General features: G+C 47.2%; 1 protein-coding gene across 1 annotated transcript in view; it reads right to left on the bottom strand.

Moving 5' to 3' along the window:
• Positions 1-15,055, bottom strand: part of VWA3A (von Willebrand factor A domain containing 3A) — a 65,509-nt gene that overhangs the window by 15,266 nt on the left and 35,188 nt on the right. The window contains 7 exon segments of the mRNA XM_011987956.1: positions 425-515; positions 2,127-2,279; positions 5,243-5,313; positions 6,567-6,762; positions 8,171-8,315; positions 8,621-8,695; positions 13,844-13,963. Coding sequence (XP_011843346.1) covers positions 425-515; positions 2,127-2,279; positions 5,243-5,313; positions 6,567-6,762; positions 8,171-8,315; positions 8,621-8,695; positions 13,844-13,963 — 851 coding nt within the window.

The following is a 15,055-nucleotide window of genomic DNA, read 5'->3' as shown; positions in this document are numbered from 1 at the left end:
ACACCACTGCACTCCAGCCTGGGTGACAGACCGAGACTCTGTCTCAAAAAAAAAAAAAAAAGTATAGACAGGGTCTTGCTCTGTCACTGAGGTTAGAGTGCAGTGGTGCAATCATAGCTCACTGCAGCCTTGAACTTCTGGGCTCAAGCCATCTCCTGCCTCAGCCTCCTGAGTAGCTGGGGGACTACAGGCATGCACCACCACATCTGGCTTTTTTTTTTTTTTCTTGGTAGAGATGGAGTCTTGCTATGTTGTCAAGGCTTGAACTCCTGACCTCAAGTGATTCTTCCACCTCAGCCTCCAAAAGTGCTGGGATTACAGGCATGAACTTCCACACCTGGCTTTAGTTACTATCATTATTAACCCATGCCTCAGCCGTGACCATGACATCCCTCCACCCTGCTTGACTGTGGTCATGCCTTACCTGGTGAGATGCCAGCTCTGCTACTGAGTGGACGCCATTTCAGAGATTTCAGCGGGGGGCTCTTCTCTCTGTCAGGGTCATCTTTAATGCTCTAGAAAACAGGTGGTCTTTCCCGTCAGAGGAGTGTTCCCTGTGGCAGGCAGGGCCTCAGTTACCCCGACCTCAATCTGTCCATGAGGAACTTTTGCAGGGAGGAGCCTAAGGGAGGGGACTCCTCAGATAGGTTTGGCCCCTCTCCTGCAGCAGATTCAGAGGGGACTCTGGATTTTGAGGTGAAAAAGTATGGGTGTGTACATGTGTATATGAGTGTATATGCATGTGTGTGCATGTGCATATGTGTATGTATGCATGTGTATGTGTGTGAGATGACAGTGAGACAGCTGCTAGTGAGAGAGCTATGGGGGTTTGCCAGAACTTTCTTCATCAGTTACCTGCCCCTCTTCCTAATGGACTGGGATGTCTGGGCTTCCAGCATGACAACAGAAATTTAGGTAACTTCTGTGCCTTATCAGGCACCTCAGTTTTTTTTTGTTTGTTTGTTTTCTTTTTTAAGATGGAGTCTGGCTCTGTCACCCAGGCTGGAGTGCAGCAGCATGATCTCAGATCACTGCAAGCTCTGCCTCCCAGGTTCAAGCAATTCTCCCTGCCTCAGCCTCCCGAGTAGCTGGGATTACAGGTGCGCGCCATCACACCCGGCTAATTTTTGTATTTTTAGTAGAGAGGGGGTTTCACCATGTTGGCCAGGATGGTCTCGATCTCTTGACCTCGTGATCCGCCTGCCTCGGCCTCCCAAAGTGCTGGGATCACAGGTGTGAGCCACTGAGCCTGGCCCAGGCATCTGTTTTAAGGGAAGAGTTCCTTCATTCTCAGCCATGACCGGAGTGTGATGGTCATTAAAAAGTCACTCTCTGGGGAGCACCCCCCCTGGTTTCAGGAGGCACTCAGGAAGCACTGGAGGCTCAAGAGGCAGCCCCTGAGGAGGAGGTGAAGTGCCTGAGCTGGCTCCTGAAACCTGGTGGAGTTCCCCGAACGAGGGCAGAGCCTGGCTGCACAGGCTCTCCTGGAAAGGCAGCCCTTTGACTGGGAATCTGCTACCTACGGTCTGGGATGGATTTCCACATTCTGAACATGGGCTGCACTCACAGGGTCTGAGTCATGCAATGCTGAGGGACTCACAGGTGTCCCTCCCAGTCTGCTCACAAGCACAGGTGCCTCTGAGGTCTTTCCTCTAGAGCCCTTCTGACTTCCAAGGTGGGTGGGTACTTAATGGAGGACAGAATTGACAGGCTGTGAATGGGGATAAACCCCTAGCAGGTGCAGCCCACCCTCAGGCTCCTATCGGCCCCTCCAAAGTCTTAGGCGGCAGTGGGAAGAGCCCTTAGAGACCCTAATTCCTTTGCCTCCAAGAGACCCTCCAGGATAAGCCATCAGATGAAACAGGTGGGTGTCAATTCTGTGGCATCCTCAGTACCAGGGTAGGGAAAAGCCTGGGATAAGCTGGCAGAGCCAAGGGTGGGGTGGAGGAGGCCAGAGGAGCCCCAGAGCTGAGGAGCCGGCCCCCCGGGGGAGATTTTCCCCCAGAGGCCTGGGCAAGAGGCACCCACCCCATCCCTGCTGGCCCCAGCCATTGTAAGACCCAGGAAAGACCAGAAGACAAACAGGAAACCAAATCTTCCACGTGTTATTAGGAGGGGAGTCAAACCATTCTGGCCCCGACGGGGGCGGTGGGCCTGGGAGGGCAGAGCTTCTTGGGCTGACTTCTTAGCTGAAGTGTCTTTGGTTTTTCTTTCAGGAGGGCTGCACTTCCCAGTACTTTTCTTGAATGGTTCTTCAGGGAGGCCATGAGGAAGGCACACTGCAGTGGGATTGGGAGGGTCAGTGGCATCCCCAGCCACTGTGGACACACACACACACAGAGAGAGAGAGAGAGAGAGAGAGCAGAAGGGACTGTATCCACTGAAACCTCTGACATCCCCTGGATTCCTCTTTTCATCCCTAGAAAGCCACCTAGGGCTAAGAGTGCTATGGACCAATCCTATGAACAACAGTAAGGACCAGGTATGGGGGCCTGGGAGGCACAGGCTCTGGGTTAGTGAATACTTGGGAGTCTCCAACCCTCATGCCAACAAGTCACGTCAGCTACGCCAATAGGGTAGGTGCTGTCATCTCCCCATTTTACACATGAGGAAACCAAAGCTCTGAAGCTGTCATCACAGAGTTAACAAGAATTCTGGACAAAAATCTAGTTATCATGAAGCCCTGATCAGGCTGCGCATAGCCCCACTTCTTTGTAACCTAAAGTCACATAGCACCAGATCCTGGCTGTTTGCATCCCCATTGTTCCTCTAGATAGGATTTCTGATGTCAAAATCACAAAGCTTTTGTTTAAGAATTGCTTAAGATGTTTTTCAGACTCGAATTCCAGCAAAGTAGCTGATGCCAACCAGTTTGAAGACCCCCTGAGGAACAGGAACAGCATGAAAACACAGCTTCTTCATCTCCCCCGCCCATGACTCCAGCCTGCACTCAACTAGTCGACCTCCACACTTCAGCCCACTGCAATACCCTTAAAAACCTTAATGTCAAATTCCCCGGGGAGATGGATTTGAGGTTCCCTCCCATCTCCTCGTTTGGCCGTTCTACAATTGAACATTTTTTCCTCTGCCACAACCCAGTGTCTCTGCGCATTGACTTGCCATGCATATCTGGCAACAGATCTATTAGTTACAGCTCTGTGAGCTTAAGGTTCTCATCTAAGGCCACCTTATCAGTGTGTAGAGAAACTTCAATTCAAACCAGGTGGGTCTGGTTCCAAAGCCAGCACCCTTCCATTGTGAGACACTGTGGCCTCCACTTGTGGGCCGGTCAGCCTGACTGGTTCCCCAGCAATTATTCTCAATCAAAGCTCCAGAAGACACCACTCAAATGTAAATAAGCATCCTCTGCAAAGGTAAATCACACAGTCATTGCCCATTAACATCATATGAATGAGTTTATCAGATGAGGGAATGGGACTGCGTGCACCCGAGGGTAAGGGATATTTCTTTATTATTTATTTATTTATTTTGAGACGGAGTCTCACTCTGTCACCAGGCTGGAGTGCAGTGGCGTGATCTCAGCTCACTGCAACCTCTGCCTCCCAGGTTCAAGGATTCTCTTGCCTCAGCCTCCAGAATAGCTGGGATTACAGGTGCACACCACTACACCCAGCTAGTGTGTGTGTGTGTGTGTGTGTGTGTGTGTATTTTTAGTAGAGACGGGGTTTCACCATGTTAGCCACGATGGTCTCGATCTCCTGACCTTGAGATCTGCCCGCCTCGGCCTTCCAAAGTGCTAGGATTACAGGCGTAAGCCACTGCGCCCAGCCGGGAAGGGGTATTTTAAAAGCACCAAAAGGGTCCCTTTTGGGGAAGACAGCACAGGCACGCAAGGGGAGTCACAGATCTGCAGATCCAGTGGCCACAGAGGAATAGAAGATGGAGACGTGGCCCCGCCCTCCCAGGAGTCCACAGTTGTCTGGGAAGTGAGTCCTTCTGCGAGTGGTGGAGTCCAGGAGTCTCCTTCACAGGCTCCTCCACTCCATTGCCTCGACCACATCCTTGCTAAGTGCCCTCTGTCCATTATTGCGGCTTAACCTGCCCCAAATCTCCATCTCCAGCCATGTCTTTTCCCACCTGCCTGTAGGGTACCCTCACTTGTCATCTCGCAGGCTCCACAAACTCACCCTTGTCCCAGACCAGCCTTCCCTGCACCATCCTTCCATGGGCTTTTCCTCCTGTTTTCTCCATCTTGGTCAATGGCCTCACTGTCTACTGGGTGCCCCAGTGAGGAGCGTGGGGGTCACTTTGGATGTCTTCTCTTCCACACTGCCTCTTCAATCACTTGCAAGTCCAGGGAATTCTTCCTTAGATGTTCATTGCTCCTCACGTGATCTGGCCCCTAGCTACCTCTCTCATTGTATCTTGTCCTGCTCAACTCCTCTCTCTGAGGAAGTAACATTTTAGTCTCAAAGGACTCCCACCTTGACCAAACTTTAGCCAGGCTCCTCTAAACCATCTTCTCAATGACGCCTTGACCTTGGCCTGCTGAACTCAGTTTTGGCAAAGAATTCTGCTAAGTCAGTTTAGTGAGACCTGTCCCATCCTTGATATCCAATCAAGTTGCTCATCTCCCATCTGAGATATCTTTTTTTTTTTTTTTTTAATGATTTTTAGAAAATTCTTTAATAGAGATGGGGTTTTACCATGCTGCCGAGGCTGGTCTCAAACTCCTGGGCTCCTGCATCAGCCTGCCTCGGCCTCCCAAAGTGCTGGGATTACAGGTGAGAGCCACTGTGCCCAGTTCTATTTTTGATATCTAAGCCTTTGGTCTGCCTTTAGCAAGAGCCCTGTTTAACAAGAATCCTTTTACCTATCATATTTATCCAGTTCTCTTAGTAATTTTCCATCCACTGACTCTGCTCGTTGGCTATACATCTCCAGCTATTTTGCTATTATTTAGAGTTGAGTTCAGTCTCTCTCCACTATTGCAACAGTCTTAAATAAAGTCTTCCTTGCCATTTTAAAAGAGCAACCAGTGCAATTAAAAACAAACAGACACCAATTGCCACCAGAAGCCAGGGAGGGGCAAGGAAAGATTCTACCCAGAGCCTTCAGAGGGAGCCTGGCCCTGCTGACACCTTGATTTCAGACTTCCAGCCTCTGGAAGTGAGAGAATCAATGGTTGTTATTTTAAGCCACCCAATTTGTGGCAGTTATGGTAGCCCCAGGAAATGAATACAGAAGGCAGTGCAGTCATTGGCCCATGCCCAGGGCATACCTTTTGGGAGTAGTTGAGAGCCTTTTCCATCTCAGACATGATGGAACTGATGTCATCGCTCTCATAAATGCCTGGAAACAAAGCACATCGTGAGCATGGGAGACAGGGTGTGGATCCTGGCAAGTATCCCCATCATTTTGATACTAGAAAGCCACCTGGAGGTGACTCAAGGGCTGGGCGTGGTGGCTCACTCCTGTAATCCCAGCACTTTGGGAGGCTGAAAAGGGAGGATTGCTTGAGGTTGGGAGTTCAAGACCAGCCTGGGCAACAGAGTTAGACCCTTTCTCTATCAAAAAATTTAAGAAATTAGTCGGGTGTGGTGGTGGACATCTGTAGTCCTAGCTGCTCAGGAGCTGGTGGGAGGGGTGGGAGGATTGCTTGAGTTCAGGAGGTTGAGGCTGCAGTGAAGTATGATGGCACCACTGCACTCCAGCCTGGGTGACAGAGAGAGACCCTGTCTCTAAAAAAAATGTTGCTTTGTGTACCATGTACTACTATCCTGCCAACCATGTGCTGTGAACATACCACCCTTCAAAAAGCAATCTAAGGGATGTTTAGGGTGCCTTCTAGCGCTGACATTCTAAAATACATATATTTTTAATTTTTAATTTTTTTGTAGAGGCAGAGTCTTGCTATGTTGCCCAGGATGGTCTCGGACTGGCCTCAAACAATCCGCTTACCTCAACTTTCCAAAGTGCTGAGATTACAGGTGTGAGCCACCACCTGACCCATAATATACTTTCAGAGTTTTACTTCTTCTTCTTCTTTTTTTTTTTTTGAAATAGAGTCTTGCTCTGTCACCCAGGCTGGAGGGTAGTGGCGTGATCTCTGCTCACTGCAACCTCTGCTTCCTGGGTTCAAGCAATTCTGTTGTACCTCAGCCTCCTGAGTAGCTGGGTACCAACACACCCAGCTAATTTTTTGTATTTTTAATAGAGACAGGTTTTCACCATGTTGGCAGGGCTAGTCTCAAAGTCTTGACCTCAAGTGATCTGACCGCCTTGGCCTCTCAAAGTGCTGGGATTATGGGTATGAGCCACTGTGTCCGGCCTATTTTTTTAACTTAAAAAAATTGCAGTAAAATATACATAACATCAAACTTCCTAGTTCAATCACTTAAAAGTGTACAATTCAGTGGCATTAAGTGCATTCACATTGTTGTGCAACCATCACTGCTATCTATCTTCAGAGGAATAGTTTTACATTTTAAAATGTGATTTTCACAAGCTGCTTTTCTGGAATATATCTGTGGTCTAAGGGAGCTATGCTGGTGCTGAGGCAACTGTTTGGAATGAGCCAAAGGGATGAGGAAACACTCATGTACCTGTGTCTCCAAACCAGTGGAAGCGGCCACCTGCAGCCCGGGTGACCTCCTTGTAGGCGGCGGCCGTGTCAGTGCGACTGGCATAGCAGGCAGGGGGCGTGGTGTCCATCTTTGGCTCGCCCACGTAGAAGAGACACACGTTCAGCTGGAGGTCGCAGCCACTACAGGCCTCGGCCATGTAGGCGCTGATTGTAGGCTGGTGGGGAAGAGAAGGTAAGAGGGGCCCGCAGCTGAGGGCCTTGAAGTTGTGGGGCTCCGGGCAGCCCAGCCTGGCTATGTTTCTCCAGGGCCTTCTCTGTGCCTGGTCCAGTCCTTGGCACAAGGATGGAAAGAGATGAACCTGGGTTGCAGTTTCTCTCAATATATTTTTTTTTAATTTTTTTTTTTATTATTATACTTTAAGTTCTGGGGTACATGTGCACAACGTGCAGGTTTGTTACATATGTATACATGTGCCATGTTGGTGTGCTGTACCCATTAACTCGTTATTTACATTAGGTATATCTCCTAATGCTATCCCTCCCCCTCCCTCCACCCTACAACAGGCCCCCGTGTGTGATGTTCCCCTTCCTGTGTCCAAGTGATCTCACTGTTCAATTCCCATCTCTCAATATTTTAACAGAGTGTGGTCGGGAGCTGGACCTGAGAGCCTCCTGACACCAGGCGTGGTCTAGACCAGTAGCATCCGCATTCCCTGGAAGCCTGCTAGAAATGCAGACTCCCCGGCCCCATCCCAGACCTACTAAACCAGGATCTGCACTATGTATGTATGTATGTGTGTATGTATGTATATATTTTAAAGAGACAGGGTCTTGCTCTGTTGCCCAGGCTGGAGTGCAGGGGCATGATCATAGCTTACTGCAGCTTTGACCTCCTGGGCTTAAGCAATCCTTCTCCCTCAGCCTCCTAAGTAGCTGTGACTACAGGCACACGTCACCACACTTTTTTTTTTTGAGACGGAGTTTCATTCTTTTTGCCCAGGTTGGAGTGCAATGGCATGATCTTGGCTCACCACAACCTCCCGCTCCAGGGTTCAAGTGATTCTCCTGCCTCAGCCTCCCGAGTAGGTGGGATTACAGGCATGCGCCACCACACCTGGCTAATTTTGTATTTTTAGTAGAGATGGGGTTTCTCCATGTTGGTCAAGGTGACCTCAAACTCCCAACTTCAGATGATCTACCTGCCTCAGCCTCCCAAAGTGCTGGGATTACAGGCATGAGCCACCACGCCTGGCTACATCTGGTTAATTTTTTAAATTTTATTTTTGTAGAGATGGGGTCTTGCTATGTTGCCCAGGCTGGTCTCGAGCACCTGAGCTCAAGCGATCCTCCCACCCCAGCCTCCTGAGTAGCTGGGACTACAGGCATGTGCCACCATGGCAGGTTATTTTTAAAATTTTTGTAGAAATGTGGTCTCCCTATGTTGCCCAATCTGGTCTCCAGGGCCTGCATTTTAATGGCATCCTTAGGTGCCTGTCTATACATTAAAGTTTGAGAAGCACTGCTTTAGAAATCATGCTGCAGAAAGCTTGGCGAGGTATCCACCTGGGGGAAGATGGATGAGGTCGCAAAGGATAATGGACATCCAGGACGTGGCCTACCCACCATGTCCTGGTCAGGGATGCCCCCAGTGAAGAGGTAGATTCCCTGCGATTGGTGTTTGTCTTTGTCCTTGAAGTCCACTTCCACAGCCTTCCGCAGGGCGCTGAGAACATTCCTGCTGCCCCAACACCGCAGGTTCAGAGCCCACCTGGGGAGGCAGAGATGGCCACGCTGAGGGTCACTGGCCCATGCCTAGGGCATACCTTTTGGGAGTAGGTGAGAGCCTTTGCCATCTCAGACGTGATGGAGTTGATGTCATCACTCTCACAAAGTGAAGACGGCCAGGTGGGGAGAGCACCAGATAGAAGGAAGCTGTTTTCTGATTTCTGCCCATGGCTGTTTGGGGTCAGGGACTCTAGAGAGCTACTTCCTGGTGGAGAGGGGGACAGAGAAAACAACGCCTGCAAGCCTTCCCTCAGACACAGCCCCACAAAGTCTCTGCCCATCACCTACCGCCAGGCACTTTGTAAATTGTCGTGGCTCATGGGAACCATCTCAGGCCTCCAGCTTTCACTTGTGCTTCCAAACCTTTAAGAAGCAAAGAGAGTTCATTCTTAGGCTGGGGGAGGTCCACTTGGCGGCCCAGCTCTTTGGGCTTTGCAGGCTTTTAGTGGGGACAAAATTCTGATGAGATCCCCTAAAATGTGAGGATGTCACTGGCCTGGGCTAGCCTTGAGATTTCCTTGCAGGTCATATGTCCCAACATACTTCAGCCGAGACACGGCGTGAGCCAGCTTTGGTCCGCTTTCTTTCTGAAGCGTTGAGCTATGGCGTGTGGCCCCATTTAACCTCCCCTAGCATGGCTCCACATTTCTCTTCCCTATCCATACTATAGTTTTTTTGTTTTTTTTTTTTGAGACAGAGTCTTGCTTTGTTGCCCAGGCTGGAGTGCAGTGGTGGGATCTCCGCTCACTGCAAGCTCTGCCTCCCGGGTTCACGCCATTCTCCTGCCTTAGCCTCCCGAGTAGCTGGAATTACAGGTGCCTGCCATCACGCCCAGCTAATTTTTTTTGTATTATTAGTAGAGATAGAGTTTCACCGTGTTAGCCAGGATGGTCTCGATCTCCTGACCTTGTGATCTGCCCGTCTCAGTCTCCCAAAGTGCTGTTTGTTTTGTTTTTTTAAATACACGTCTATGTAATCAACAGGATTTGGTAAAGAAAAAAAATACACATCTAGCCTGGGCAGTATAGCAAGACCCCATTTCTACAAAATAAAATTAGCTGGGTATAGTGGCACATGTCTGTTGACCTAGCTACTTAGGAGGTTGAGGTGGGAGGATCACTTGAGTCCAGGAGGCTGAGGCTGTAGTGAGCTATGATTGTGCCACTGCACTCCAGCCTGGGCAACAGAGTGAGACCCCGTCTCAAAAAACAAACAAATAAACCCCCAAATCCAGAAAACCCACATTGTCTCATTTGTCCTGTAAGACAGAATTTAAGATCCTTTGGAAGGGGATTTATACTCTTTATGAATGAAAAGTTGTCCCCTCTCTAGTTTGAGATTAATTCCTCCACCTGGCCTTTGACCTCATCATCACCCATCTCTTCTGAAACTTTGCCCCCCAGTTCCACCCTCACATCCACACATTCCCAACTTCTCTCCACTTCCCTCTGCCCCCAGCACCTCTCTACCTGTTTCAGACTCTCTATACTTGACAAGAACATCCTCCTTCCACTGGGAAGCTACTCTATGGGCAACTTCGCTCTTTCCTCTTTCCCCTTGTGGACAAGCTCCCTGGAAACACAATATACCACCACTTCCTCACCTCTTCAACCCATTGCAGTCAAACTTCCACCCTGGGGGTGTTCTCTGGTAGAGATGAACAATGCCCTCCATTCCCCCACCAGTGGAAATATATCCCTATTATCGCTGGATAATAAATCTGGGTTCAAGTGATTCTTACGCCTCAGCTACTGGAGTAGCTGGGATTATAGGCCTGTACCACTGAGACCCACTTATTTTTGTATTTTTAGTAGATGGGGTTTCACCACGTCGGCCAGGCTGGTCTCGAACTCCTGGCTTCAAGTGATCCACCTGCCTTGACCTCTCAAAGTGCTGGGATTACAGGAGTGAGCCACCGCGCCCGACCTTCATATACTCCTTTATAGCAGTGCAGGAACGGACTAACATAGCATCCCAACACCTTTCTCTCTTGTTTTCCTCCCACCTCTCTGGGTTCTCCTTCCCTGTGTTCCTTTGGTGGTTCCCTTCTTCTGCCCACCCTTCAAATGCTGGTATTTCCCAAGTGCTGCCTTTGATTGTCTTCTCTCTCCCCTCGCACCTCTCCACAGGTGCGATCCCTGCACTACCATTTATTTCATTCATATAATTAAAATGCTGGTGGCTCAAAACCCCTTGTTTCTTGGCTAGGTCTCCTCACTGGAGCTCCTTCTCCTCCTAATGTTCTCCAAACTCTGGAGTGTCTCAGACTCTGGATGTTTAAAACCATCTTTCCCTTCAGAGATCTGTTCTTGGGCATCATCTTCTCTTTACCATTCTTTCACCCCCTACAGCCAGGGACGACATTCTGTAGATTCTAACTCCCCAAAATCTTTTCCATGCACCTTTTTTTTTGAGACGGAGTTTTGCTCTGTTGCCAGGCTGGACTGCAGTGGCACGATCTCAGCTCACTGCAAGCTCCACCTCCTGGGTTCATGCCATTCTCCTGCCTCAGCCTCCTGAGAAGCTGGGACTACAAGTGCCCGCCACCACGCCTGGCTAATTTTTTTGTATTTTTAGTGGAGACGGGGTTTCACCATGTTAGCCAGCATGGTCTTGATCTCCTGACCTCGTGATCTGCCCACCTTGGCCTCTCAAAGTGCTGGGATTACAGGCGTGAGCCACTGTGCCCAGTCTCCATGCACCTCTTTCTTGATTAACTTTTATTTTGGGCTCAGGAGTATGTGTGCAGGCTTGTTATATAGGTAAACTCCTGTCATGGGCGTTTGTTATATAGATTATTTCATCACGCAGGTATTAAGCCTAGTACCCATCAGTTATTTTTCCTGATCTCCTTCCTCTCACCCACACCCTCCAATAGGCCCCAGTGTGTGTTTTCCCCTTTATGTGTCCATGTGTTTTCATCATTTAGCTCCAACTTATAAGTAAGAATATGCTGTACTTGGTTTTCTATTGCTGTGTTAGTTTGCTAGGGATTATGGCCTCCAGCTCTACACATGTTCCTGCAAAGAACATGATCTCATTCTTTTTTATGGCTGCATAGTATTCCATGGCATATGCGTACCACATTTTCTTTATCCAGTCTACCACTGTTGGGCATTTACATTGATTCCATCTCTTGCTATTGTTAATAGTGCTGCAATGCACATATATGTGCATTCGTCTTTATGATAGAATGATTTATATTCCTTTGGGTATGTACTCAGGGATGGGACTGCTGGTTTGAATGGTAGTTCTGTTTTTAGGTCTTTGAGGAATCATCATACTGCTTTCCACCATGGTTGAACTAATTTACACTCCCAACAAGTGTGTAATTGTTCCTTTTTCTCTGAAACCTCGCCAGCACCTGTTATTTTTTGACTTTAATAATGGCCATTCTTACTGGCCACACACTATTTCTTCCATTCACAATGCCTTGGCTTAAGCCCACTCAACACTAGGGCAGGCAATTGCAAGAGTCAAACTGGTCTCTTCCCTCCGGTATTACATCCCTTCAGTTCCTCCTTCACAGCACTGCTCGAGCATTTGAAGATGCAAACCTGATCGTATTAGTACCTTGCTTGCAATCCTCCAGTGCCTTTATATCCTATAGCACAAGAAACTCATGAGCATGGCCTATATCAATCCTCCATCACCTGTTATTTCTGTCATGCACATTCTCTCCCTCTCACCCCCATATCCATGCTGAACTACCTGATGGTCCCTAAAGCTCTAACATACCTCACGCTCCTGCTCATGCTGTTGCCTCTACCTGGAACACCATTTCTCCCTATCCCATCATTCTCAGGTGCTAGGCAAACACCTACTCATTCATCAAGACTCAGCGGAAGGGGCACTTGCTCCATGAAGATGTCCTGAGCCTACTCCTCACAGGTGGAATGAACTGATCCTGCCACTGATACCTTGCAGTCCCATACCTAGCTATCTACTCATTTCTGTAGAAAACACTTAATAGCACTTCTTAACATCCCTGTCTCCCACTGTTAGGCTGTGAGTTCCTCGAGGATGGGTTTTGTGTGTCTTCATGTCCATCTCCCCAGTGCCTGGCACAGGGACTGGTTCATGGCAGATTGTCAATGAAACATTGCTGAATGAATGAATGGGTAGATGAATAAATAAAATTCCTTGTCTATAATGTTACCATAAATATTTTTCTGTAGAGTTTATTAGGGAATGATTGGGCTCTGGTACAGAATAATATCTAATACTAACTGTTGACTTAATAGGTTTAGAAAATGCCCTATTTGGTTTGAGGTTGTATAAAAATCTACTCTTTAAGTGGGTTCCTTTTCTCTCTGTCTTCCCTTGTTAGTTAAAATAGTATGCAATTTTAAAAATTGTATATATAGTTTTTATGGCTGGGCTCAGTGGCTCAAGCCTGTAATCCCAGCACTTTGGGAGGCTGAGGCAGGAGGATCACTTGAGGTTAGGGGTTCGAGATCAGCCTGGCCAACATGGTGAAACTCCGTCTCTACTAGAAATACAAAGATTAGCTAGGTGTGGTGGTGTGTGCCTGTAGACCCAGCTACTTGGGAAGCTGAGGTAGAAGAATTGCTTGAACCTGGGAGGAGGAGGCTGCAGTGAACTGAGATCAAGCCACTGCACTCCAGTCTGGGAAACAGAGTGAGACTCCATCTCAAAACAAAAACAAAAACACAAACAAAAACAAACTATATATATATAGTTTTTAAATTAAAAATGCTAGATATGTACTATAATTACATATAATATACAATTTTAAAACTATATTAACATTTTAAAACTATATATACTATATATAATTTTAAAACTATACATAAATTTGAAGAAAGTTCAAATCTTCAAAACCTCTCTGATCTTCATTGTATTTAATTCCAAACTATACAGTTTTAAAAATTGCATACAATTTATATATATATATACACACACACATAATTAAATGCATATGTATAATTTTTATTTATTAAAACAGAGATGGGGTCTCACTATGTTGCCCAGACTGGTCTCAAACTCCTGGATGCAAATGATCCTCTGTCTCGGCCTCCCGAGGTGCTGGGATTACAGGTGTGAGCCACTGCACCCGGCCAAATTTATATATACAATTTTAATTTAAATTTAGAATTGGAATCCTAAATGTTTGAAAAGGTGGGGCTTGCTGGAGTCAGGCTGAGGACTGAGACTAAGGCATGGCTGGAGTCCTTCCTTTCCTCTTCTGCCTGTTTTGTCTTGGAAGCCAAATGGGCCAATGGGCTGAATTACTTTATCCTGGTTGATCAAGCAGTGTGTTTTGGGGTCACTTATCACCTTTGCCCCAGTAGGACAGTCCTGTAACCATTTAATTATTCAATGCTTCAAACAAGATCATCCAAATCAGATAAACCGATGGCTATCCTAGGAGGCCGGGTGACCATGACGTCAATATCTGTCGTCTGGCAATGTCCAAAGCCTCAGCATAACGATGACATCCAAACACACACAACCAACCCTTGCCCCCAGGAGCCAGGAGACACGTACGCGATGAGGTTGAAGTAGTCCTTGTTGGATAACTGCTCCTCCAGCAGCAGCCGCAGGGAGTGCTGGATATGAATAATGTACATGGAATTGGTCGCAGAGATATCGAGCAGTACAACCACCCTAAAAGGAAACACGAGCTTTAAGAGGAGAACTGAATCTCTGAGATAATGTTAATTTTGTTCCATTTTACTATTTAAAGTTTTTTCCAGGGGAATTTTGCATGCCAAATTCATAGCTGGCCAAAATCTTCTCTGTGGTTTGAGGCCAACAGAGGTGGGCTTACAATGGTAGATTAATGGGGTCATGGAACCCCCCTTCTCTCCCAAGAGATGCTGTAATGGAATAAAGCCTCATGGTGGAGGTGGTTTAAGGGGTAGGGGCTTCATATAATGATTTTCATAGATTTACTTTAAAGAATTAGCATTCAATATTTTTATAGATCAGAATATGAATATACATACATACATACATACATATATATATGTGTGTGTATATATATATATATATTTTTTTTTAGATAGTCTCTCTCTGTTGCCCAGGCTGGAGTGCAGTGGTGTGATCATGGCTCACTGAAGCCTCAACCTCCTGGGCTCAAGAGATACTCCTGCCTCAGCTTCCCAAGTTGCTGGGACCACAGGCACACATCACCATTCCTAGCTAATTTTTTTTTTTTTTTTTTGTGGAGACCAGGTCTGCCCATGTTGCTCAGGCTGTTTTTGAACTCCTGGCCTCAAGTGATCCTCCTGCCTTGGCTTCTCAAAGTACTGGAAATACAGGAATGAGCCACTACACCCACCATAGGTTGGGGTCTTTGTAGAGAAAACAAAAACCAGGTGAGCAAGTAACATGAGGAATTAGGTATATCTGGGCCTCTTGGAAAATATTTTTATCTTTTTGTTTGCTCTCTGTTTTAAGATCTCTAGCCTCATTCGTTCTTTCTCTCATTTTACAACTTCAAACTTATATTCCTACCTCCTGCCCCATTCTCATTTTGAGACAGCTATGAATAGCAAAAGAAAATCCATGGAATTTACAGTCAGAAGACCTTGGTTCAAGTTCCACTTCATACCAGCTGTGTGGCCTTAGGCAAGTCACAAAACCTCTCTGATCTTTGTTTAAGTAGTTTAACTATAAACTACTTGTAAGACTCATCATAGGGTTGCTTCAAGAACAAAATTACATAATAGATGTATAGTGGCCAGGTGTGGTGGC

The sequence above is a fragment of the Mandrillus leucophaeus genome, unplaced genomic scaffold (genome assembly GCF_000951045.1).
Source record: "Mandrillus leucophaeus isolate KB7577 unplaced genomic scaffold, Mleu.le_1.0 Scaffold32, whole genome shotgun sequence".
Lineage (NCBI taxonomy): Eukaryota > Metazoa > Chordata > Mammalia > Primates > Cercopithecidae > Mandrillus > Mandrillus leucophaeus.
The sequence above is the reverse complement of the archived record's forward strand: the minus strand, read 5'-3'. Positions and strand labels throughout refer to the sequence as shown.